The sequence below is a fragment of the Oryzias latipes genome, chromosome 2, assembly GCF_002234675.1.
Source record: "Oryzias latipes chromosome 2, ASM223467v1".
Classification (NCBI taxonomy): Eukaryota; Metazoa; Chordata; class Actinopteri; order Beloniformes; family Adrianichthyidae; genus Oryzias; species Oryzias latipes.
Window position 1 is genome coordinate 16,604,171 of NC_019860.2, and position 26,805 is coordinate 16,630,975.

General features: G+C 42.5%; 2 protein-coding genes across 2 annotated transcripts in view; one reads left to right on the forward strand and one right to left on the reverse strand.

Moving 5' to 3' along the window:
- The window catches only part of LOC101165686 (multidrug resistance-associated protein 4-like), a 32,543-nt gene extending 23,389 nt beyond the window's left edge, over positions 1-9,154 (reverse strand). The window contains exons 1-8 of the mRNA XM_023963403.1: positions 8,975-9,154; positions 7,814-7,924; positions 6,550-6,670; positions 6,242-6,463; positions 6,084-6,173; positions 2,574-2,737; positions 1,121-1,246; positions 57-306 (exon numbers count right to left, since the gene is read on the reverse strand). Of these exons, the coding sequence (XP_023819171.1) occupies positions 57-306; positions 1,121-1,246; positions 2,574-2,737; positions 6,084-6,173; positions 6,242-6,463; positions 6,550-6,670; positions 7,814-7,924; positions 8,975-9,039 (1,149 nt within the window). The 5' untranslated portion in view covers positions 9,040-9,154. The remainder of the gene's footprint in view (positions 1-56; positions 307-1,120; positions 1,247-2,573; positions 2,738-6,083; positions 6,174-6,241; positions 6,464-6,549; positions 6,671-7,813; positions 7,925-8,974) is intronic.
- LOC101159411 (multidrug resistance-associated protein 4-like) overlaps positions 1-26,805 on the forward strand; it is a 142,385-nt gene that overhangs the window by 114,223 nt on the left and 1,357 nt on the right. The gene's annotated exons all lie outside the window — the stretch shown is intronic.

A 26,805-nucleotide genomic window follows, 5' to 3' on the forward strand; every position in this document is an offset into this window, starting at 1 on the left:
TCTTACAGTTCCATAGTTCAAATTTGCTAATCACCAAATCCACTTGGCTTCCTCACCTGAATCCTTCGGATGCTGACGCGGCTCTCGAACAGCTTCTCGATGGCGCTGGGGAAGAAGAGCGTGACGGTGAGGCGCACGGCGGTGTACAGCGACACGGTGACAAACACGCGGCTGGCTGAGATGGTGTTTCCCAGCAGGACGTAGAGGGTGAACGTGACGAAGAGGATGATCTTGCTGGCGCAGAAGAAGGAGGCCATGTTGAGCCCGCGCAGGTAGGAGCTCTTCATGATCTTGGAGATCTCCTTACTGGAAAGACACGGACGTTTTCATCCATATTTTCATATACATGTTCCATAAATGTTCATATTTTCTTATATTTCAAGCAGGACATTGGAGAGACTTGTCTTCATGAGGTCAGGATGGAGGAATTGAAGATGTTTCTGTGTCTCTGTGACCCACTTTGAAGGCTTGCTGTCCCGTATTAACTCGAAAGGGGAAAATAAAATAAAAAACAAAATTAGGGGACTTTTCTTTTTATTATTATTGTCGCTATGAAAATAAGAAAAATATCTCAAAGTTCTGGAGGCAGCCTTCTCATCCAGTAGTGGATCTCTGTCTGCCGCCGTAACAAGCGAGTGAGCTCCGACAGCCCCGGACTGCTAGCTGCTGGCAGACAGAGAGCTGTCGGCAAAATAATCCCTGATTCACTTCGTTGTAGCTTTCTTTTGTTAGCATCACTTTAGGTTGGCAGTCACTTTTTCTTTCTTCCTTTTGCTGTGATGGCTGTTACAATGCGCAGCGTTTCTTTATTGTTCGCAGTTGCTTTATTTTTTGTTTTTTGCTGTTGTTCTCGGCCACCATAGGAAACAGCTGGGAGGTGCACGTTCTTTTTAAAAGCCTTTATTTTATTTTATATAATGTCTTAATGTTTTAATAACCTTTTTATTCAAAGTTCTCCTGCTGCCAAAAAACTAAAAGTATGCAATTTATTTCCGATTTAGATAATCATAGATTTTATCCAAGTGAAACTTTAGCTTCTGAGTTGACCCATCATCATGACTTTGGTTACAGAACAGGAAGAGTCCGTCTTTAAATGTTAAGGAGACTTTAGTTCTCTTACTTTCGGACGTCGGAGACCAGAGCAGCGAAGGGTTTCTCCCAGGCGTACATCTTTATGATTCTTATTCCAGACACCACTTCATTCATCGTTCGGATTCTGTTGTCCGTCAGAGCGGCGGTTTTGCTCCTGAAACCACCAGAAGAAGGCTGCACTTGACATTTCTGCATGTAAACATTTCTACAGTTTCACACCCACCACCTTTTACATAATGTGTCCTGCAGCCAGCATCCAAAAACATAAAACACTGAAGTGCTGCAAGTGAAGAATACTTTAAAAAGTTTGCATTATCTGTTTGGATTTTCTATTTCATGAAGGTTTGAAAATCAAGTCAGGTCAGTTAATGAAATCCTCTCCAGAGAGATTGTTATAAAAATTCTTTTTTTGTTCACTTTAAAATAAAACTGTCAAATTTTACATTTGAAATTTATATCAAATCTAAGTACAAACTCTTTAAATAAAGTAATTAAACCCTGTAGTTTCACATTTGAAATTTAGCCATTTTTAAAATAAGAAATTTAGATAAAGTAACATAATCAGGATAAAAAATATAGTTTCTTTTTTAATCAAAATGACTTCTTTTGAAATAAAATAAACAAGACCAAAAAGGGGGCGTGGCCTTTGGAATAATCATCTAATAATCATTTTAGAAGCAAGGCTGCACTGAGCAGACTCAGGTGGGATTGACCATTTTTAATGACATCACACTTGGCAGGTGGTCGCTGCCTGGTGTCACACTTGTCATGTGACACCAGAGCTATGTCAGAGACCTAATAAATATGTACATTTTATGAAGATATTTTACACAAAGAATTGATTTTTAAAGTATTAATTCAAAAAAATTTAGTTAAAATGCTAATTTTTCCCACTAAAATTGTTGAATTGCATTGTGGTCTATATGCACAGAGACTTCTAGGAAATTTCTAGGGCACTGGATTTGGGAATTGTAGATCCGGACAGGTCTTCAAAATGTACGTAGTGCCGAAATTTGGTCACAGCCCAGGTCTATTTTAAAAACTGGGTATTTCACAGTAAAACAAATCTATAAATATTTATTTAAATAAATAAATTCACTAGTACAGTCCTCATGGACACAATATCAAAAAGTAGAGGTAAATAAAACAGAATTGCATTTGTTAATTTTTGTCAAGTAATTTTTGGGTTCCGTCTTAAGGGTGTAAGAAAGCCTCCTATTGGTTACTAGGTGAATTGAACTAGCTCGGTTTATTTTACTTTCTAAACGTGCTTCAATCTGGAAGTCATGTTGTTTTATGGTACATGACTACAGTATGATTCTACTTTCTAACTTGCATAACTGAAATGATTTCTACTATGCTATTAAATTGCCACAATGGTTGGTTCCAAGAAAATGTCTTTGATGCGAAGCAATAATCCTAATCCCAATCTCACCGTTAAGAAAAAAGACAATTTATGTAAAACTGATATGTGGTTTCACCTGAACTTTGAGAAAAGTCTCCCAAACAAGGTTTGGGTGGGCATCAGAAACATGAGCACCACCATTCCAGCCAAACAGGAAGGCCCGATCTCCATCCAAAGCAGCCCGACCACGACTGCGGCCTGCAGAGGCGCCACCCACAGAAAGTGTAGGTGGATGGTCACCTGGTCAAACAGATAACAACGGGTTAAGGAACTAATAACAAAAAAATGTAGAAAAGACCAGAAAAAAAGAAACATTTCCATATTACAGTTGGGGTCGAAATGACTATACATTTATTTTCAGCGAGTTGAACATTATTTAAAGTCCCACTCCGATCATCGTTTGATCTATTTCTAAAATGTTCCCAGTGGTCTTTTAACGTTTGTAGCAAAGATCTAAAAAAAAAAAACTGTCGTTTTCTAGGACATAATTTCTGTAGAGCGGCAGAAGTTCATTATAATTACACCTCTGAGTTGTGGGCTGGACAGTTGGCACAGAGTAACTCCACCCCCCCCTTCCCCATTGCAGAGAGCTCTCTGTTTACACTCTCTCCCCCTAGCCAAACTTTATTAATTTCAACCATGTTTGAAAATCTTTGGTGTTGGACCGGACGGAAAAGGAAAGAATGTTAGAGAGAGGGGGGTTAAAGTGAGAGGGGGGGGGGGGGGGGTAAGACCATGAAGCAGCATAGAGCAGACAGGTTTACTGGTTGTTTATCATTACGGTACGGTTCAAATGTAGTACAAAAAGGGCGGGGCCTGTCCGCACACCTGCTAGCTGCAAAAAATGTCCACATGTCAACATGTACACAAAACAGATAGTGTTCACGAACGCATACCTATGCCTTTAAACCAACTAGTGTGAAATCTTTCATTCATTCAATCATGCAAACTATTAGTGCAAAGGTGAGCTAACACCTGTGCTCAGGTGAGCGTTTATGTTCTTCTAAAATAGATGGTGGAATGTGAAAAGAAGAAGGAGGAGCGCCCAGCCACCCCCACACCCAGACCCCCGCCGCAGCAGCAGCGGCAGCCGGAATCCCCCCAACGCCACATGGGAACAGGCAGGGAACAACCGCCCCCCCGGGCGACCAAGACCGCCACCCAGGCCAGGGCCAGCAGGACCGCCGCGAGGCCCCCAGAGCCAGAGAGCAGGGAGGCGCGGAGGGAAAGAGAGCGCCGCCCCAGCCCAACCAGGAAAGCAGCCCCCCCGCCGCGCCGGAAGAGGCCAACGCAAGGCCCTACCGGAGAAGGACGCCCACAGCCCCAGACGAGCCCCCACCACCACCCAGGAGTTCCGGGCATCCCCCCGCCCCAACCCCAGGTACGAGCCAGGACCCCCCAAGGGAGACCCGCTCCGCACTCCAGGCAGCCACCCACCTGGCCCACGGTTGGTCCAGGGAGGAGCAGACAGGACAGATGGACCCAGGTCCCACCTTCCTTGCAAAATGTGTGTGCGTGTATGTGTGTTTAAGAGGGTGTGTGTGTGTGCATGCGTGTGTGTTTATGTTGGAATGTATATATTGAAGGGGGAGGGGTGTGTATACTAAGGAGGGTGCAGTTAAAATTGGCGAGTAGGGCACTAAGGGGACATCTCCTGATTACTCACAGTGATGTCCCCTCACCCTCCCCACCAAGGGGCCCTAAATGTCTAAGGTGCGGTTAAAATTGGCGGGTAGGGTGCCAGGAGGACATCTGCTGCTTGCCTGCAGTGATGTCCAGCTGGTCAAACAGCTGTCCCCCAGCCCCCCCCCAGCAAAGGGGCCAGGGCCACCCAGCCCAGGGGCCCCACCCCCAGAGGCGCCGACACCCCAGGCCCGGCACCACCCGCCCCACACAGAGAGAGAGGAGCCAGAAAGCGTGCCCCCCCCCCCCCCCCCCCCCCGGAGCAAGCCCAGGCCCCCAGGCCTAGACGCCGGCCCTAGAGGAGCTCTGGTCAGGCCTCGACGGGACCGAGGAAACCAACCGGCCGAGGCAACCACTGATTGCCTCAGCGGAGACCCCGACCCGTCAGCCCCCCCGACCCGTAACCAATAATGGGCCCCCCCTCCCCCCCAGAACGCCCCCCCACAGGACAGGGCCGACAAGCCCCCCACCCCACCCCAGACCCCGCGGCCGAAGCGGATGACACCCAGAGCGACCGGGGGCCCCGAGAGGGTCGTCCCGTCCCGTCCCATAGCCAGGGAAGGGCCGATCCCAGCCCCAGGTGCAGATGGGCAGCCCATCCAGCGCCACTTCCAATGAAAAGTCTGTAGAAATGCACAGTTTGGGCTTTCTTCTTCAAAACTCTCACATTCACGTAGGGACTGAGGTTTGTGGGCTCCATATAAAAACGAATGGCCACTAAATGCGGGGTTCCTGGCTAAACCAGGTCGATCTTTGACCAATCAGGGACTGGGATTTGTTAGTGATGAACGGATTTGGTTTATCTGGTGACCGGCGAAGAGCCTGACGACATCTGCGTCTGTTTATCAAATCAAGATCCCACTCCACTGGTCATCTATATCGCCATTGTAAGGACGGCAACAATAACCATAGCTTTTTCCGCTTCCTGCCCAGATCAAGAGATTTGCACCACTTCATACTAACCCTCTTCCAGCTGAAGGTGGCAGCCATGCTTTAGTAAACAATAGACAAAGAAGAAGCCCCTCCCTGTTTTGGGCTAAACGCGGGTTCTTGAACACGCCTTAAACGCCCGGTGTGTACGTCGCTTTACATGACCAGTGAAACAAAAATGGCGGGTGATTTTGGAGCTATCCAGCTGTGCAGCTTTGAGCCAGATGTCAGCTCTGACATGGATCAATGTGTCTACAAGTGGATGCATCAGAATGGAGAATGGAGCTCGTGGCTTGCCGTAGCAGCTTCTACGTCAGACCTACATGCTTTTTCAAACGGCATTTTTTCATCTGCTCCTGATTCACCATGATTGGAATTAAGAAATGTAAAGAACTCCAATTTTAAACCCAACTTTCTTTAAATATGTCCTCCATCGACAAGAAAATGTTCAAAGCGATAATTTCATCAGTGATTTCTCTTTATCTTTTTGGATTTTTAAGAGTTTGCAGCTCATCTACAATCGACGACCTTTGACCTTTTTTTCTAAGCAGGATTTATTGCACCTCTAAAAGTCTAAAGAACCCAATTCTTCCAAAAGAAATTTACCACATTCACTGAGCATCACTCTGATCTTATTTTCCTTCAACATGAACATGAATATGAAAATAAAAATAAATCCCTTAATTGGTGCCCTGCTGCCAAAAATCCAAACTCTCCATGTGATCCGTCACTTTCCCAGCAGGCTCTGCTCCCACAGATTAAGCAAAACCTCTGAGACAAACAGGATTTGGGGCCCAGAATGTAAGGAAGCCTCCACCTCATGCTAGGAAAGAGGCTCCGCTAGCTTCTCTGAAGGCATAGAGCAGATAATGTAACATCTCCTGGCTTCACATCTGCTCTTGTTTGCGAGTGAAGCCTAAAACCCTGATATTTCTACTCCCGTGACCACAGAGAGGACGGCGTTTTCCCATACTTCATCAAACTTGTTGACGTCATTGGAGAGCAGGTTGACGATCTGACCCGTGGTGGTTTTTCCCATGGCTGAATTGCTCAGAGACAGAGCCTGCAAAGACAGAAACCACCGTTCAAACAGGAACACTTGCAGTCAAGACTACAAAGGAAGAGGCTGACCTTCTGGTAGATCATGTGACACATGGCCACTCTGATCTTCATGCCCGCCATCTGAACTTGGTAGACATAGAGTTGATACGACACCATGCTGATGGTGAGGATGGAGAGGCCGGCCGCGTAGCCGAGCGTCTCGTGGAACGCCTTGGCGTTATCTGGGTCGTAATTCTCAAAGTATTCGATCATTTTGCCCAAAACCACCGGCTGAACCACTTTAATGATCTCCTGAATCACAGAAAAGAAAAAAAACAACCCGTTAGACGAAAAAAAATAACAAACAAGATCAGATGTTTGGTGAAGAACAGTCAAACCTCAAATAGATTGAAGATTCCCAGCACTGAATAGGACTTCCAGTAACACCGGATCATAGCTTTAGCCAGGCTGGGCGTCTGCATTTCTTTTGAGGCGTTTACGACTTCCTGATCCCAAAATCTGTGAGGAGAAAATGCAGCATGAATCCAGAACTCGTCTGCAGTTTTAAATAAAGCTGCTAAAAGTTTGAACTATATCCAAAAAAACATGAAAATCAGAGAAAGAAAGTTCAAACAAAAGAGTTTTGTTCTTGGCTTCTTGTGATTTCCTGATGCCGAAGCTCTTCTAGGTGGACTTAATGAAAGAAGAACTTATATAAAACATTTAAGGAGTTAAAATAAAAAAAGTTGTTAAACGTTTGTATTAAAGTTTCTAGAATAAACGTTTTTTTTATCAAGTTTAAACCTTTTTCTAATTGATTTCACTAAACAGAATAGTTGCTTCAAGTCAAGTCAAGTGTGGCTTTGTGTTTGTTAGTGTGGGTTGGGATGCAATAGCTGTCAGCTTTTCAGACAATTCTTTTAATTTTTCTACATTAACCTTTCAATTAGTAACTTTTATTATGTTTTGATGATATAAAAATGAAACGATTCCCATAATCCTTTACTGTCTGCAACAACAAACATTAAAAAATGAAATAAAACGGATTCATGAGATGATAAATACAAAAACCATTCTTTAAAAACTAAAATATTAAACATGTCCAACAGTTTTGAGATGTTTTATAGATAAAAGATCAAAAGGGAAAAAATTTTTTGTTTTTTTTAATAACAAAAACATTTCGGCCATTTAGAAAATAATTTCCATGGAAACATCTCAGAAAGAAAGAAATTCCCATTTCTTCATTTCCTTCATATATTATGGAAAGAATTCTAAATTTGCTAAAACATCCTTTAAAAAGACCATCATTGATAATTACAAGCAACTCCATTTATTTTATGACAAAGAAAATAAAAAATGTTGATCTATGTAAATAAAGCCTGAAGAAGCTATGAAATTATTATTTACTTATCTTCCATTTGGAGATAACGATTCAAACGGTGAAAATTTAACGGAAATGTTGACATAAGTGTTGACATAAACTGAACAAAGGCATAAAAAATGATCTCTTTCATTAAAAACCAACCAAAAGCTGGTTTTAAACCCCCCAAAAAAAGCTAAATTAAAAGAAACTGAATTTGTGGATTTTGTTTACATAAATTGGATATCAAATATTAGATTCTATTTTAGCCCAGAACAACACGAAGTCTTGAATTCTGGTACCTCTTCAGCTCCTCTCCCAGGTGATCCGACCGGTCCTCTGGCAGAACTTCAAAAATGTCATCTTCATCCAGCCTGCGCTTGGATCCGATACGGAACAGAGGGTTCAGCCACCTGAGGAAGAGGAGGTCAACAGAGCTGCATTCAGAATGCAGAATGGGCCAAAGTTCTGCAGAACTTCACAGCAATAGATTCCAGTTTAGCAACCTGATGGATCAGAGTGATGAGTACAACGCTCTGAAAAGAGGCCAACAATGTGGTGATGAGCGATGAAATACTTCATGTGTGAGAAAAAGCAGTGCAGACTGTCATGTAAATAAAGCATCTTAGCCACATTAACCCTTGTGCTATCCTAGGCACTTTAACGTTGGGAGTGGGGTCATCTAGACCCACAAGACAGTGGCTGAATCTTTTTTCTTCAATGATTTGTGATCTTGACTGGTGTCCATGGATTACATGAAATCCTCTCCACCATTATCATGGTAGGGAGAACACGTCAACGTAAGGGTGGGGTCATTTTGACCGTTTTACCGTGTCACGTTGCCTCATCACCAAACTTTATTGTTTCTGGAACGAAACAATAAAAAAATTGTTTCGTTCTGACTAAAAATTTAAAAAAAATTTAAAATAAAATTTACCAAATTTTATTTTAAATTACCAAAATAAAAGCACTATAATTTTGCTTGGGTAAAAGCAACTTACAGAGATACAGTTGCAGTGCTTAACACTGTGATCATTAAATAAACCGAATTCTACAATTTTTTTACAATGAAAAACCTATTGAAATTCAGGAAGAGTTTTTTCTAAGTCATATTACTTACAAAAAGAAAACAGAAAATGTGTTCCTGTACTACCTAGAATGTGTCTTGCCAATAAACACACCCTATAATTCTAAACTCAGAAAGTTGACCTTTGAGTTGTAATTTGTAATTTGTTTACTCAAAGTAAACAATTACAACATCTTTTCTAAACAACTAGCCTACAAGTGATAAAGAAAGTAATTGAACCGGCTGTCGCTGCTGTAACTACAACAGTCCAGTCAGTCAGTGGTTTCAGTTCAAGTTCAAACTGAGGGAGATCAAGTCGTCACGCGACCCACACTTCTCAATTTTTTCACGTTTCAAACGCACGCGCTCAGTCAGTGTGCGTGAACAACCAACTCACCAGAAAAAAAACTTTGAGAAAATGTTGGCGGTTGCTGCCGGGTTGGTCTTGCCGAGTTTCTCCATGTCTCGCGGGGCTGACTGACAGCTCGTCTCCCCGCCACCTAACACCGAGCCCCCGACTCTGTCCTCTTCTTTAAGAGCTGTAACTTCCAGCTCCGTTTTCACATCTGCGGGGCTACATGTGAGGAGGGAAGTGTGTTCACAATAATGTGTGGCTAATTAGCATCAAGCTACCTGTGGGACACGCCCCTCGAGACACGTGATTGGCTACAAAAATGAGAGGTCTCCTGCTATTGGGTCCTTGCCCGAGGCGGGTTAACGTGATTGGCTTACAAGTCATTTGACTTTATTTTGTTGTTTTCGGACATTAAAGTACAATTTTAAGAAATGTTGACTAACTAAATAAAAATGGCAAAAAGGAAATTATATTTCTTTGTCATCATTTTAATATTCCATTTTATTTAGTACTTTATTTTCTATTTTATTGGTGCTCCTAATATTTTAATCCTTTGATCAGTGTTTAGAAAGCTGCTTTAAACTATAATAAATCTATACTCCAATTATTACTATCTTTTAACATACTTGATGTTTTAATATATCTACGGTTTAGGTTGGTGGTGGTGATGTAATGGTGTGGGGCATATTTGATTCACACACTTCAGCATTCAGCCTGTTTCCTTGGCCTCACGTGTCATTGTGATTTAATAGAAAAAAGTACTTTAAGTAAATGTTATTTTCCACTGATCCATGTTAAAGATACATTTTCAGTTGACTTGACACATTTTCAACAGTTTCTGAGGTTAAAATTGTAGAATTTGAGTATTGCACGATCAAATAAAATGGAGTGATCAGATATTTCTTGATCAACTCTGGAAAGGGAATCATCGGAAACGCTGGTTTTTCTGTTGTATTTCGTTATATGGTTTATTTAAAGAATGTATGTTTGCAATTAAGAAACTTTACGGCAGCCAAGCATGATGTGCGTGTCTAGAAGATGATAATAAATGTGCAATAAAAGATAATAAATGTGCAACAAATGTTCTCAACAGTAGTATGGCCGGATGTAAGGGCAGTGAGAGTGAGAAAGAAGAAAGGCTTAATTAACCTCAAATTGTGTGTTAATGTTAGGTGTTCAAATTATTCTCTTGTTTTTTACCAAAAAGGATACCTAGAACTCACACAAACTTTACCCTGGATGCAGCTGCTCAGCCATGGAAACCCATTCCATGAAGCTCTCTACGTTCTGTACTTGGGCTAATCTGAAGGTCACATGACGTTTGGAGCTCTGTAGCAATTGACTGAGCAGAAAGTCTGCAACCTCTTTACAGTCTGTATGAATTAGTGCTTGATTTGATACACCTGTGACCAGGCCAAGTGATTAGGACACCTGTTTCTGATCATTTGAATGGGTGAGTGAAATATTTTGGTGATATTTCGTGTGTGTGTTAGTTTGTTTGTTTGGATTTGTGATTGTTTGTGTGTGTGTGTGTGTGTGTGCTGAAACCGCTGTTTCTGGGCTTGCGTGATACAGAGAGGGGGGGACAGCGCATGTAAGGGGGTTGAGTGCACAAGGGGTGGCCGTGTCACTGCTTCCATGAGTCTCAATCACGTGGCCTGGCTGAAAAAAAATAAGATTAAAAAAAAAAAAAAAAAAGGGTCTGTCTCTGGTATCGCTCAGGGCGTCCAGTCAAATGGGTGGGCGGGCCAGGTGATAAAAAGTAATAATTCTTATTAAAAGAAGTCCTCCCTCATCTTGAGGTTTTAAACCAAATAGATGAAGGAAAATGAATCATGAAAATGACAGAGTGGGAGAAGTTTGCACAAACTAGTCGAAAGCTCTGTATGGCTGCACACAATTGAATCGGTTAGTTCAAAAGGGGCCCAAGTCCAAGAAGTTTGTTTTTCCAGGATATGATTTTAATTGCATAGCTTAAAGGGAGGCTACACCAAATGATTAATACTTTACCCAGATTTAACACCAGTTCATAGCTTACAAATGCTTTAATATGAAGCACATCACTTTTATAATTTCAAAGGATTAGCAAACTAAAGTCTCTGGACTTGGGGCCCTTCTTGAATTAAACGGAAGTAACATCTGGAAAGAATGGACAACCCACATATTTATCATCTACATCAGGGGTCGGGAACCTATGGCTCGCGAGCCATATATGGCTCTTTTGATGATCACATGTGGCTCGCAGACAAATCTTTAATTATACTTTTTTTTTCATTAGACCAGTCCTTCTCGGGCGCGATGCGATGCCAGAGGCGCGCAGTAGAAGCGGTGCTTGGAGAGAAAAATCTGCGCCAGCGCTATAAGTTTACAATTATCTATAATTTCACAGAGTTTGTACCAACTGGAAACCTGTGAATTGCCGTGCCTAAAAGTGCGCGCTCCCGTCTCTGAGAAAGAGCGCGCAGTTGCGGGGACGGGATGTGTGAGGAAGAAAGCAGAGGGTGGGGGTGAGGTGTTGTGGGGACAGGCAGCAGGTGAATCGCACAGGGATTGTAAAAACGTAAAACCCGCTGCCCGTCACTCACTGCGGCGTGTGAGTGTGTGTTTGGCTCCCCGTCTGCATGTGATCAGTCTTTGTCACATCTACAGAACATTCAGACCTAAGATCACGTTAAAGTCTCAACGCCTGCATGAAGCAGAAACTCACCACGTATCAACCAGACTAGACCATCAGCAAAACTACCACGAGAAATACTCATCATTTATTAGCAATAGCATAACAATGTTATTAAAAAGAATCCACAGACTTATTGTACTTTAAAAATTTTGAAATTAAATCAAATGCACACATTCACTTGTATATTTAGTTTTAAACATATTGTCGCGGACTGAGTTTAACTTTGCTGTTGGGCCGCGTTAAAAGTTCTGGAGTTCATTGACCGCATCAAGCAGAGATCTGATTGGCTCTCAGTTCTGTCGCTCAGCCTGTTGTTAGGTAGTTTGGACCAATGGGGTTCAGCTATGGGCCGAATAAGGGAAATGGAAGGGCTGACGCGGCAGTGAGAGAATATAAAGTTGGTAGAAGCGCTCTCATCTCAGCGGGAGAGATTCAGGAGCTGCTGAATTAATTGTACGGCGTTTGTTGCGGTCTGCAGTAACCAGAATTAAGAACCTTAAAAGAGGTTAAGTCTCCGTGCCTCAGTGTGGGAAAGGGACGCTACATTATTGTATGGCTCTTTCGAAATTACATTTAAAAATATGTGGCGTTTATGGCTCTCTTGGCCAAAAAGGTTCCCGACCCCTGATCTACATGAATCTTTAGTTTTCCAATTGTCACATTCTTAAAATTTCTTAGGATCAGTGTATATCCAAACCCCTTTTCTGCTACATGATAACTGCAAGTCAGATTTGTTTTCCTCCTAAAATGGAACAGGTTATCAAAAAGGTACGTTTAATATTCAAAGTCAGACTCGTCTTTGCCCCTTGTATCACAAACTCTTAAGTTTCTTGATCATTAAGTTTTCTTTTAGGCCTAATCTCCTCATCACTTGAATCAAACTCCCGCTGCATAGGCACTGCGATGTTGGATAACTAGTGCTGCCATCTATGGGATAAAGCTAAACCCATGCAAGAGAGACCCAAGTCCAGGAATTTAGCCCCTTTTGCAATACATTTAAAATGCCATGTATAGTCAATACATTACAACGGGCTTGGGACAATTTTGCACATAATCAGACAGCTTTTCCCTTGAAGACCATAAAACATATAATATCTCTATTTTGAAAAATTGTGGACTTGGGCCCCTGTTGAATTCACCGATTGAATTGTCCTGTTAACCATGCCTGGGGGGTATTCCAGAAAGCAGGTTATGCTAGCTCCCACGGTAAGTTTGAGGCTAAGGAAGTTGATAACCTCAGCTTTCGGTTCCAGGAATGGAGGTATGTTTCAGGGTATGTCAAGTTTCCATGGCAACTCATGCTCTGAACATAACCTGGTCTGGAGCAGGTTTAGTTGAAGGTTAGTTTGTTTTCAGAGAGGTGAAGCAGCATGATGTGTCCATTTGAAGATAATTTAGTGGATGAAGAAGCTCAGATAATACTTTTTCCACCATGAGAGGATGATAAGACCACATATGGATGTTGGAAAATTAAACTTTTTACATTGTTGATCTCACTTAATTATTTGCTTCAGTTAAGATAAATCATTTTTTTGTTTAGTCAGTTTAAAAATAACACGTAGTTATCAAACAGTTATTTTACTTTCATTCAAATTAATTCAATTAAGTAGGTGTAACTTTGGTGCTGCTGTTAGATCGGCTCCGCAAGGGATTGTGGGATACCATTCCCTTTGCCTGTCTGGACGGATTAGGGTTTAAGTGTGGGTTTTTGACCAATTGTGTTTAGTTGTTGAGCTTTTTTACTGTGTTTCACCAAGTTTTGTTGAGTTATTTTGTCCTATTAAGCTTATGTCTCTGCATCATAAGTGAGAGGAAGGGAGAGGATGATGAGTTTATATAGCACCCCAGCTTTCTGTAAGAGTAATAGTAATGATGGAAATTCCTAGATAAATTTTATGCACTGTGAGGATAGCGTTTAGTTTTTTTATTTTTATAAAAATGAGAATATCTGCCGGCTCAAACTTAGACATACGAGAGTTCAAGAATTATAATGAATTAAGATGGAAAAAAGATTAATTGAATTGGAGTAATATCACATTTAGTTAGATAAATATGTAAATTTGAGTTATATAAACAATTATTGAGTTTAATAGACGTAAGAAATTAGGTTGAATAAATTTAACTCAATTACTTGTTACCAGTAGAAGTAATTCATTTACGGTAAGTTGGCAAAATTGGATAAGTTACATATATATGCGTCACAAGGAAAATGGAAATAAGATCAGAAACTTGTGCGTTTACTTTGTCTGTTCTTCTACTACAAGCAGAAACTTTTTTTGCTGATGCAGCCATATTACTTTTTTGATGGACGTATAATCTTTATACGCCGTCATTAAAAGCTCAGACTCCGTCTGAAGTGTCGCGCTCTCTTTTTTTCTCCACGCGTTTCCATGGTGACTCCATAAATCAGAGATCTATTGAGAATGTCTTTATGTACACGCCGTGCACGTGCATTAACCCAGGGTTACCAAGTCGAGCGTGATTACACTAACTCATATCCGGACTTTTGGAACCGACATACCCAGAGTAAGCAAGTTCAGGCGGATTTCAGCCAGAGTTAAGGATTAAAGTCAGGCTAGTTTAAACATGCTTTCTGGAATAGCCCCCTGTTCAAAGTTATTTGACATGATCAACCCCATCGGTGAGCCGCTTCTCAATCCAACTTTATTAACAAAACCCTTCTGAACAGTAAAAAAGGAAGGGAAAGAGCACAAGCTGAAACCTGAGGGAAAACACGTGTGTAACTATGTTATTTGTGAAATTGATATTCCACATTTGTTCTTTAATAAAAATCATATATCATATATATTTTTGTTTCTACAGGACGAGTGTTGAACAGGTTTTCCAAAGACTTAGGTCAGTTGGACTCACTACTGCCGCTGACATTTTGTGGACTTCGTTCAGGTTAGAAGTCACTTACATACATACACACACACATCTATATTTTATTTTGTGCTGCACAACCTCAAAGCCGTGTTCCGACCCCAGGAGAAGATCAGGAACCTCCTTCACTGCACAGCAGTTTCACTCAAAACCTTCTCCTCCAGAACCACTTCCTCTGGTTTTTACAGTAAAAGCTCATAGAGAATCCAGAAGAAACACATTCCACAATAATTACTTTGAATATTTAAAATCTGATATCAGCTGAAGTCCCACATGACTCATTTGTGACGCGTTTTTGATTCAGGTCAGCATCATGGGAAGAACCGGCGCCGGGAAAAGTTCTCTGGTTTCAGCTCTGTTCCGCCTGGCAGAACCTCAGGGGAAGATCTACATCGACGGCGTCGTCACGTCTGAGATCGGCCTTCACGACCTGCGCCAGATGATGTCCATCATCCCGCAGGTGACCCACATCACTTGACTTCCTGTTCCAAGAAGTAGGTGCTCTTATTTTGGAAGCACTGCCACATTGTTTTTTTTTCATCGAGATTTTTTCAAAAACTTTATTGATGCATATAAAGGAAACAACAATGTATAAAAAACTGGAGTCTGAGGAACAGAGGATGGATCTGTTGATTTGTGGTTTCATTCGTAACCTGAGATTAGAATAATAATCTGGAGATTCACTTTTTTTTAAAGGAGAATAAGGAAAATCAAAAGTTTAACACAATAAAAGCGGACCTGCTGTTTTACAAAAGTAAGAGTTTCATAGTGCTATTAATCCACCAAAGATTAAGATTTACACCTGGGAATATACAACATGTTTAAAGTCTTTGAATCATATGAGGAGCGCCCCCACCTGCTCCTCACCGTTAGCGCTCTGTGTCCCCGCAGGACGGACGAGCTGATCCAGAAAACCATCCGGGAGAAGTTCAGAGAGTGCACGGTGCTCACCATCGCTCACCGCCTCAACACCATCATCGACAGCGACCGCATACTGGTGAGCGCCGGCCCATCCAAACGGCGTCAGACGACTCATGAAATTCTGAACTTTAGGCTTTTTTCCTATTTTCCAGAACCATCATGGAATTCTTTCTTTCTTTAACTGTTGACCTTTCAGTCAAAAGTTTCTTCTTTCATTTCATCCTTAAGAGTCAGAAAGTGAGAATCTGGACTGAATCAAACAGGAATCTGGTTCATTTATCTGTAAATTGTTGCTGAATTCCTTGAAACTGTGTGTTTGGACTCCAGCTAACCTGTTCATGATTGAAGACGTAGGTGGACATCTTCATCACTCCTCCAGAGAACCTGAGGTGAAGAGAACGCCTCAGTCTGGGATTTGAACCTGCGCTCTCCTGCTTTAAGGGCAGACACTCCACGGCTGTTGCTCTGTTGTGTTTTTAGGTCCCATGTGGGTCCAGTCCAGACACAAAGCTGTCAATCAACGGCCTATAATCCTTGTGCTATCTTAGATGACCCCACCCTTGCATTGACGTGTTCTCCCTACCATGACAAAGGTGGATAAAGGTGGAAAGATTTCATGTAATCCATGGACACCAGTGAAGATCACAAATCATTGAAGAAGAAAGGTTCAGCGCACTGTCTAGTGGGTCTAGATGACCCATCCCCAATGTTAAAGTGCCTAGGATAGCACAAGGGTTACAGAAAGGTCTAATAAGTGGGAGGGGCTAAACTTAGAGGAGCTGCTCAAGACTCTGAGGTCCGAATTTACTCACTGCTCCCTAAAAAGACTCGAGTGCAGGACAACAAAATCCTCACTACTTTTTTAATTTAAAGTCCCACTCTGATCCTCTTTTGATCTATTTTCAAAGCGTTCCCAGTGGTTTTTAATTATGATCATACTGTTTAGAGCCAATATCAAATAAACTGTTTTTTTTCCAGGACATAGGTTGCTGAGTTTACATGCTGTGTTGATTTTGGCTCACCAGGTCTATTTTTTTATGAAGCAAATACCATCTTTTTCAAAAGAGCTTTTTTCATGTCTGCTCCTGATTCTCAACGATTTGAATAAGGAAATACTCAAAAATGCAACTTTGAGCTTTTTTCTTTAAATATGTTCTCAAGAACCAGTTAAAACTTATTTTCATCAGAGTGGGACTTTAAATTCAAATTAATAAAAATAATACTAGTAATGGTTAATTGCACCTTTAGACACTTAGGGCCCCTTGGTGGTGGTGGTGGGGGGGTGCTTTGTCATCACTGTGAGCAATGTCCTCTCATGTCCATACCTGCCAACTTTAACTGCACCCTTTAGTGCACACACTCTTTACCCCGCAAACACATACACTCCAACACACACAGACATTACACAAGGAAGGAGGGACCTCTGACCTTTCTTTGACCTTCTATGACCTGCTATCTCACCTTTGCACCAATAGTTTGCGTGACGGAATGAAACGTTTCACATGTTGGTCTGAAAACATAAGTATGTGTGTACAAACTTTATTTGTATGATGTCCATGTTTACTTGTTTGTATGTGAACATTATTGGAGCCAGCAGGTATGTTTGTAACATAACTTGTGTGGACAGGCCCCGCCCTTTTTTAGATTTTTTTTAAATATCTAAACCTGAAAGTAATGATTATAAACTTACAGGAATCAAAAGAAACTCCCCAACACACGACATCCATAACATCAAATGAAAACAGGAAGAAGAGCTAAAATGATTCCAAAGTTGAGTTTTCTTCCAAACTTCCAGGCCGTTCCACAGCTGAGACTCACCGTTCTGGATTGTGTCTCACTGTGGGTCTTTGGTTCTGCTGATCTCCAGCAGACCACAGGAATCTTGGAGGATCAGAAACTAAAAGCAGTTCTGATCAAAATCATGATGTCACCCAGTAGTTGAAGTGAGAACACAGAATGTTGTTGTCTATATCTGCCAATCTAGTGAGCAGTGGGTTTTTTTTTGCAGAGACTTATGGGAAATTTCCAGGGCTCTCGTAGATTGGAGCTCCTCCCCGTTTATGGCACTAAACAGTGAGTGAACTCAGACACACTTTTTGGAATTCAAGCACACAGTGTCAGTGAAAGGATTGAAACCCACAACCAACCATCCCAGAACAGCAGTAGTGTTCCTCACAGCTCCATGACTGCATCCATTCAATCTCATTTAGCCAGTTTGGTTCTAAAGTTTCTACAAAACTGCAGATTTTAATGAGACACAAATAAAAATGAGGAATTTCTCTCATTCAAAACTGAAATAAAGGAGGATTTCAATGACATTTTCCTCAGAAGAGTTGATTTTATGTCTGCATAACAGATGAAATGCCTCCATGATACCAGATGTCTTCCTCACATTTAGCCCCTCCCTCTAAGGCAGTGCTTCTCAATTATTTTTTGCCAGGCCCCCCCTAGGAAAAGAAAATGTTTCGCGCCCCCCCCCCCCCATAACCCCCCCCCCACACACACACACACACAGACACACTCGCGCGGTGACAATACATCAGGTCAGTATCTATAAAATTTGTATACCTAAAATTGTATCTTTTAACACTAACAAAAGAAAAAAGCAAAATAAATCCACTTTCAACAAATATTAACTTTATTTAGCCACAGAAACCCTGTTCTAGTCTAAAACAAAAAAGAAGCTGAAAGTACCTGAAATAAAAAAAATCTGTCATTCCTTATTTAAACTAGAAACATTTTGACCAACTGAACCATTTGATGCTGAAAAAAATAATTCAATCAATAAATAATATTAAATCTAAATTGATCTGAAACATTAACACAGCAGCACCAATATATTTAACGTTTTTAGTCTGAAGAAATAGGTAAAAACGTGCTGATTTTTTTTTTCTAAATGACGGATTGTTTATTTCTGATCTCATAAAAGTGCAGCTGTTTTCCTGCATTACCTGCTGTCTTTATGTCTGTCTGACACCAACTAAACCACAGGCAGACAAAGAAAACATGGATGGAAAATAAAGACACGTCATCAAAATGTCTACAATAGTTCATAAAGAATGACATTGTTAGCATGAGCTTAGGAATCTAAGGGCAGCGGTGATCTTGGGCAACAGGCAGCGGTAGCAGTGGTCCGCGTGCCCCGATTCCCCTGGCAGACAGGGCCCACACCACCCCTCCCCTTTCGTTCTCACTCGCGCAGCCGCGGACAGACAGAACAGACAATAGGAACCGAATAGTGGACCAGATTATTTTCCAAGCACTGAGCCGCTGTCACCGCTGCCCCCACGTTAAATTTGCGCACCGGACAAACCTGTGCCTAAAACCGCCACCACCGCGCGCCCCCCCTGGCATCGCTTCGTGCCCCCCCCTGGGGGCGCGCCCCACTATTTGAGAAGCACTGCTCTAAGGGAACCACAATGACATGTTATTATGTGGACTTGAACCCACAACCTCTCAGTCTGGAGTCGTTCATTCCTCCATTCAGCTGCTGATGTCACTGATGGATCACAGACTTCTATCTTCTACTGAAAGTTTCTGTTTAGATTTTGTTTCTCTCACTTTCTAGAAATAGGAGTCGATCTGGTGCTGTGATGCAGACAGAGTGGCTCAGTGGTAGGACGTCCCTCCCTGAAAGAGAAGTGTGAGGGTTCAAATCCCACCAAGGATATTTGTTAAGAAACTGAGCAGGTTTTTTAGAGTGTAGATCATCTTCATCTTAAATCAGAGATGAGCTGCAGCACTGAAGCAGACAAAGTAGTTCAGTGGAAATGACTTCAACTCATAGACTCAAGGTTGATGATTCAAATCCCAAGTAATGTCTTTGTAGTTTTCTTCAGAGTGAAGAAAACTTAAATTCACCTTAAATGAGAGATGAGCTGCTGTTCTGACGCAAGCAGAACAGCTCGGTGGTCATGACTTGATCTCACTAGCAGATGAGTGAGGGTTCAATTCCCACCAAATGTATTTGTAAAAAAACAGATTAGAGTTTTTTCAGACTCTGGAACGTCTTCACCTCATAAGAACGAGCCGCTCCTGTTCTGCTGCAGACATGATGGCTCAGTGGAAAAAACATCAGACCATCAAAGCAAAAGTTTGAAAGTTCAAATCCCAAACAAGAGCTTTGTAAATAATCTAATAGTTTTTCCACAACGTAGAACTTCTTCACCTCATAAGAACGGCAAGTTGTCGTTCTAGTCTAGGTAGAGTAGCACAGTGGTAGAGAAGAGGGTATTAAAGTGGGAGGGTGCAGGGTTCAATTCCCAGTTTGTGACAGAGGCAGTAACTTACCTCTGTCAGATAGAAGATAAATAAGTCAGTGTAGTTAGTAAAGGAAATGGGGGAAAGCAGCAGATGCTAGAAAAGGTTGATAGAGAAGTGACTGATCAGGTGAGGGAGAGGAGGTAAGAAGAGAGGCTGGTCACAGAAAAGGAAATGAAAGATAAATCAAAGACAGATGTGGCCAGCCTCTCAGGGTGGGGGGGGTGAATGAATAGAAGGGAAGTGTGCATAGTTTGAACTGGAAAATAGATAGAAAATTGTTTTTGTCAATTATGCCAGGTCAGGTTTGTCATTTTAGCAGTTTAGTAACAAGATAAAACTATTCTTACTAGACAACACTGCACTGCCTATCTCTCCTCCCATCCTTTGCTGCCTTGCTCCCATTGGAGACTGGCCACATTTCTTTTCAACCTCTTTACCTCCTTTTTGTGGCCAATCTCCACCCACCCGCCACTGACCTGCCTCCACTCTTTCTTCACCTATCTTCCCCCTGATATTCTATAATCCTATCTTCACTTCCTGTTTAATCAGGTTAAGTCTTTCTTATTTCTATCTGACAGAGGTAAGTTACTGCCTCTGTCTCAAGTTGGGAATTGAACCTGCACTCTTCTGATTATTAATAACCTCTTCTCTACCACTGTGCTACTCTACCTAGACTGGACCAGCAGCTCATCGTTTTAATGAGGTGAAGACGTTCCACATTGTGGAAAAACTATTAGTTTATTTACAAAGATACATATAAGGATTTGAACGCTCAACCTTTTGCTTTGATGGTCTGATGTTTTTCCACTGAGCCATCATGTCTGCAGCAGAACAGCAGCTTTTCGTTCTTATGAGGTGAAGACGTTCAAGACTCTGAAAAAAACTGTTATTGTATTTAGTAAGATGTTAAGTGGGAATTGAACCCTCAGTGTTTTGCTCCAAGGATCAAGTCATTACCACTGAGCTGTTCTGTCTGCAGCAGATCTGCTGTTCGTCTCTGTTTTGAAGTGAAGATGTTCTACACTCTGAAAACACCTTTGATTTACAAAGACACTACTAGGGATTTGAACCCTCAACCTTGTGTCCATGAGTTCAAGTCATTACCACTGAACTACTTTGTCTGATTCAGAGCTGCAGCTCATCTCTGATTTAAGATGAAGATGATCTCTTCTTCTTTCTCTTTCGGCTTTTCCCATCAGGGGTCGCCACAGCGAATCATCCTTTTCCACCTCACTCTATCATGGACATCTTCTACCCTAACATTAGCCAACTTCATGTCTTCTGTTAAGACATCCATATATCTCCTCTTTGGCCGTCCTCTTGCCCTCCTGCCAGGCAGCTCCATCTCCAACATCCTTCTACCAATATATCCACTATCCCTGCTATGAACATGTCCAAACCATCTCAGTCTGGCTTCTCTGACTTTGTCGCTAACACAGGCAACATGAGCCGTCCCTCTGATGTATTCGTTCCTTATCCTGTCTAACCTGGTCACTCCTAAGGAGAACCTCAACATCTTCATCTCCGCTGCCTCCATCTCAGCCTCTTGTCTCTGTCTCACTGCTACCGTCTCTAACCCATAGAGCAGAGCTGGTCTCACCACTGTCTTGTACACCTTTCCTTTGAGTCTTGCTGGCACTCTTCTGTCACACAACACTCCTGACACTTTCCTCCACCCGCTCCAACCTGCCTGCACTCGCCTCTTCACCTCTTTTCCCCTCTCCCCATCACACTGAACTGTTGACCCCAAGTACTTAAACTCCTGCACCTTCTTCACCTCAGCCCCCTGTAACCTAACGCTTCTACCTTGATCCCTCTCGTTCAGACACATGTATTCTGTCTTACTACGACTGACCTTCATGCCTCTTCTTTCCAGAGCAAACCTCAACCTCTCTAGCTGTTCCTCCACCTGCTCTCTACTCTCACTGCAAATTACGATGTCATCCGCAAACATCATTGTCCAGGGAGATTCCTGTCTTACCTCGTCTGTCAGCCTGTCCATCAGCATAGCAAACAAAAAAGGACTCAAAACTGATCCTTGGTGTAGTCCCACCTCCACCTTGAACTCCTCTGTCTGACCTACAGCACATCTCACCACCGTCATACTTCTCTCATACATGTCCTGAACTACTCTGACATACTTCTCTGCCACTCCAGACGACCTCATACAGTACCACTGCTCCTCCCTCGGCACCCTGTCATACGCCTTCTCTAAATCTACGAACACACAATGCAGCTCCTTCTGACCATCTCTGTACTTTTCCATCAACATTCTCAAAGCAAAAATGTCATCAGTGGTGCTCTTACGGGGCATGAAACCATACTGATCACTTTATGATTACCTTCCAGCTTACACTGGAACATCCTTCTGCACCAGTGAATAAGAAACAGCTTAGAAGAACCTTAACTGACCGTTCTGTGTTTGAGTTTAAACACACAGTTCAGCCAGTACTTAGTGATATTCTGAGAAAATACTCTGAGACCAGCTCCCATAGTATCAGTCCTAGTATAAATGACCACTTTGTTAATGATGCCTTACAAGCCCTCAGGAGTACACTCGATGTTGTTGCCCCCTTGAAACCTAAGTTCGTCAGACAAAACCGAGTAGCACCGTGGTTTAACGCTGAAACTCGTTCTCTTAAACAAGAAACCCGTAAGTTGGAAAGAGAATGGCGCCGCTCCGGTTCAGAGCAGTCTCTGGATATCTGGAAACATAGCCTATTAAATTATAAAAAAGCTCTGCGTAGAGCTAGAAGCCAGTACTATTCAACCTTAATATCAGAGAATGGAAACAATCCAAGATTTCTTTTTAGCACTATTGCTAGATTAACTCGCAGTCAGAGCTCAGTAGAACCACATGTTCCTGTTTCTCTCAGCTCTGATGATTTTCTTACATTTTTCGACAGTAAAATCTCAAATATTAGACATAAGTTAAATCGAGTTATTCCTACTATCAGCCCAGAACAGGCTGAAGCGGTAGAAATGGAGGCATCCATAGAAACCTCTGTAACATTGGACTGCTTCACTGCTGTGGATCAAGCGGAAATAACATCAATTATTACGTCCTCCAAATCCTCAACGTGTCTGTTAGACCCAATTCCCACTAGACTTTTTAAAGAAACTTTTCCCCTAATTAATGATCCCATATTAACAATGATAAATGCCTCTCTGGAAACGGGTTACGTGCCACAGTCTTTTAAATGTGCAGTTGTTAAACCTCTTCTGAAAAAGCCCAGTTTGGATCCTAGCATCTTGGCCAACTATAGACCGATTTCAAACCTGCCCTTTATTTCTAAAATCCTAGAAAGAGTTGTAGTTAAGCAGCTTTACTGCCACCTACAGGACAACAGCCACTTTGAAGACTTTCAGTCGGGGTTTAGACCCCACCACAGTACGGAAACTGCACTAGTTAGAGTCTCTAATGACTTGTTATTGGCCTCAGAAAAGGGACTACTTTCTATTCTGGTCCTGTTGGACCTCAGTGCAGCCTTTGACACTATCGACCACGGTATTTTACTCCATAGATTAGAGCAGGACATAGGGATCAGAGGATCTGCTCTCCAGTGGTTTAAATCCTATCTGTCCGATAGGTATCAGTTCGTTAATGTAAATGGCCATTCCTCTCAGTGCACTCGAGTCAACTATGGAGTCCCACAGGGCTCAGTCTTGGGACCGATCCTGTTTACGCTTTATATGCTACCCCTAGGAAACATAATCAGGAAACACAGCATCAATTTTCATTGTTATGCAGATGATACGCAGTTGTATTTATCCATGAAGCCTGACCAGAATGACCAGATAGAGAAACTGAACGCCTGCATCAGTGACATCAGGACCTGGATGACAATTAATTACCTCCTCTTGAACCCAGAAAAAACTGAGGTCATTATACTTGGTCCTAAAAACCTCAGAGATGCTCTGTCTGCTCAGATAGTCTCCCTGGATGGTATAAGTATAGCCCCCAATTCCACAGTTAGAAACCTTGGGGTTTTACTTGACCAGGATTTATCATTTAAGGCTCACATATCTCAGGCGTGTAGAACTGCCTTTTTTCACCTGCAGAATATAGCTAAGATCAGAAATATACTTTCTAAGAGTGATGCTGAAAAACTCATCCATGCATTTGTTACGTCGAGGCTGGATTACTGTAACTCCTTGTTAGCAGCGTGTCCTAAGAGTTCCTTAAGAAGTCTCCAGCTTGTTCAGAACGCAGCAGCTAGATTGTTAGCTGGAACTAGCAGAAGAGATCACATCACTCCTGTGTTAGTTTCGCTCCATTGGCTCCCAGTTGATTCCAGAATCAAGTTCAAGATCCTCCTGTTAACCTATAAGGCCTTACATGGAATGGCCCCGTCCTATATTAAGGACCTCTTAAGTCCCTTACCATCCAATGAGAACACTTTGCTCCCAAAATGCAGGACTGCTTGTGGTTCCTAGAGTTTGTAAAAGTACGGTTGGAGGTAGAGCGTTTAGTCACCAAGCCCCTGTCTTATGGAATAAACTCCCAGCTCATGTAAGAGAGGCCGATTCAGTTTCTTCATTCAAAGTTAGACTTAAAACATTCCTCTTTGGACAGGCTTATTGTCAGACTAGTTAGTATTCAGAGATTATTTAACTTAATGTTAATTTGTTTAAATTAAACTTAATAATAACTATTTCTTTTAAAAGGCTGCTAGAAGTTGAAGCTGGGGTAACTATGGTGCACTGGGGTTCTGTCCTCTTTCCTTTTTTTACTTCTACCCTCCTTCTCTCCTCTATTCTTGATCATAATTTATCATTTAGTTCTCCATGCCTCTGTTTGGTGCAGTGCGATTCATGTATTGTCCCTCTTTCCCTCTCCCCTCCTGGGGAGTGGGAGTGCTTCCAGACTCCAGTTGGCTCATCCGTGCTCCAGTTCCTGACCGTTTACCTCGCCTTTGCTCCTGCTCCTACACCTGGCTGTGGATCCTGTCTCCGGCTCGACTCGCACCTTTGTACCTTCATCCAGCCGGTTGTCCCCACAACCACGGCTGGATGAAGCTCGTCTGCTGGACTTTTACATTTGTAGTAGTAGGGTTAGATAAGTTAATTCTTCTCTAAGATTTCTGGTAAATCGCCTGTCCGTCCTGGGGGAGGATCCCTCCTTCATGTGGGCACCCCTGAGGTTTCTTCGTTTTTTCCGGAATCCGGTTTTTTGGGAGTTTTTCCTTACCGCGAAGGGGGGTCTAAGGGCAGGGATGCCAGTATAGCTTAGTCAGTTTGTTAGTTCATTTTAGTATTTTTCTATTGAACTCTTTGTATTCGTGATCCTTTTGATTTCATGTTTTACTTCGAAGCCCATCTAGACGACTGTTGTTGTGATTTTGGGCTATACAAATAAAATTGAATTGAATTGAATTGAACTGCTGCTCACAAATCTCCACCTTCTTCCTAAGCCTGGCTTCCATTACTCTTTCCCACAGCTTCATTGTGTGGCTCATCAACTTTATTCCTCTATAGTTGCTGCAGTTCTGCGTGTCACCCTTGTTCTTAAAGATCGGGACCAGAACGCTTCTCCTCCATTCCTCAGGCATCTTCTCACTCTCTAGAATCCTATTGAACAAACTCGTTAGAAATTCCACTGCTGTCTCTCCTAGGCACTTCCATACCTCCACAGGTACGTCATCAGGACCAACGGCCTTTCCGCTCTTCATCCTTTTCAGAGCCGTCCTAACCTCATCCTTTCCAATCTCTGCTACTTCCTGCTCCACAACAACCACATCTTCCTCCCTTCTTTCCCTGTCATTTTCCTCGTTCATCAGCTCCTCAAAATACTCCTTCCATCTTTTCTGTACACTCTCCTGGGTTGTTAGCACCTTTCCATCTCTGTCCTTAATCACCCTTATCTGTTGCACGTCCTTCCCATCTCTGTCTCTCTGTCTGGCTAGCCTGTACAAGTCCTTCTCTCCTTCCTTTGTGTCTAGCCTGTCATATAGCTCATCGTAAGCTTTCTGTTTGGCCTTTACCACCTCTCTCTTCACTCTACGCTGCGCTTCCTTGTACTCCTGTCTACCTTCCTCAGTCCTTTCTACATCCCACTTCCTTTTAGCCAACCTCTTCCTCTGGACGCATTCCTGTACTTCCTCATTCCACCACCAAGTCTCTTTACCGTCTTTCCTCTTTCCAGATGACACACCTAGCACCTTCCTACCTGTTTCCCTGATAATCTCTGCTGTAGTTTCCCAGTCATCTGGAAGCTCATCCTGACCACCCAGGACCTGCCTCAACTTCTGCCTTAATTCATCACAAGTTTCTTCATTCTGTAGCTTCCACCACTTGGTCTTTCTTTCTGTTTTCCCTCTCTTCTTCTTCCTGACCTTCAGAGTCATCTTACACACCACCATGCGGTGCTGTCTGGCTACACTCTCTCCTACCACCACTTTGCAGTCATTAACCTCTCTCAAATGACCTCGTCTACACAGGATGTAGTCCACCTGAGTACTCCTACCTCCACTTCTGTATGTCACTCTATGTTCCTCTCTCTTTTGGAAGTAAGTGTTGACTACCGCCATTTCCATCCTCTTTGCAAAGTCCACCACCATCTGTCCCTCCAGATTCCTTTCCTTCACACCAAACCTGCCCATCACCTCCTCATCACCTCTGTTGCCCTCACCAACATGCCCATTAAAGTCTGCTCCAATAACAACTCTCTCTCCTCTGGGAAAACTCTCTATGACCTCATCCAACTCACTCCAGAATCTCTCCTTCACTTCTAACTCACAGCCAACCTGTGGCGCATACCCACTGACTACATTCACCATCACCCCTTCAATTTCTAACTTTAGGCTCATCATCCTGTCTGAGACTCTTTTCACCTCTAGAACACTGTTTACAAACTCCCCATTCAGAATCACTCCTACCCCGTTTCTCTTCCTATCAACACCATGATAGAACAGTTTGTATCCTCCTCCAATACTACGTGCCTTGCTGCCCTTCCACCTTGTCTCCTGCACACACAGTACATCTACCTTCCTTCTCTCCATCATGTCTGCCAGCTCTCTGCCTTTCCCTGTCATTGTGCCAACGTTAAGAGTCCCTATTCTCAAACCTATGTTCCTGCCTTTTCCCTTCTCTCTCTGGCCACGGACCCTTCTGCCTCCCCTCTTTCTTC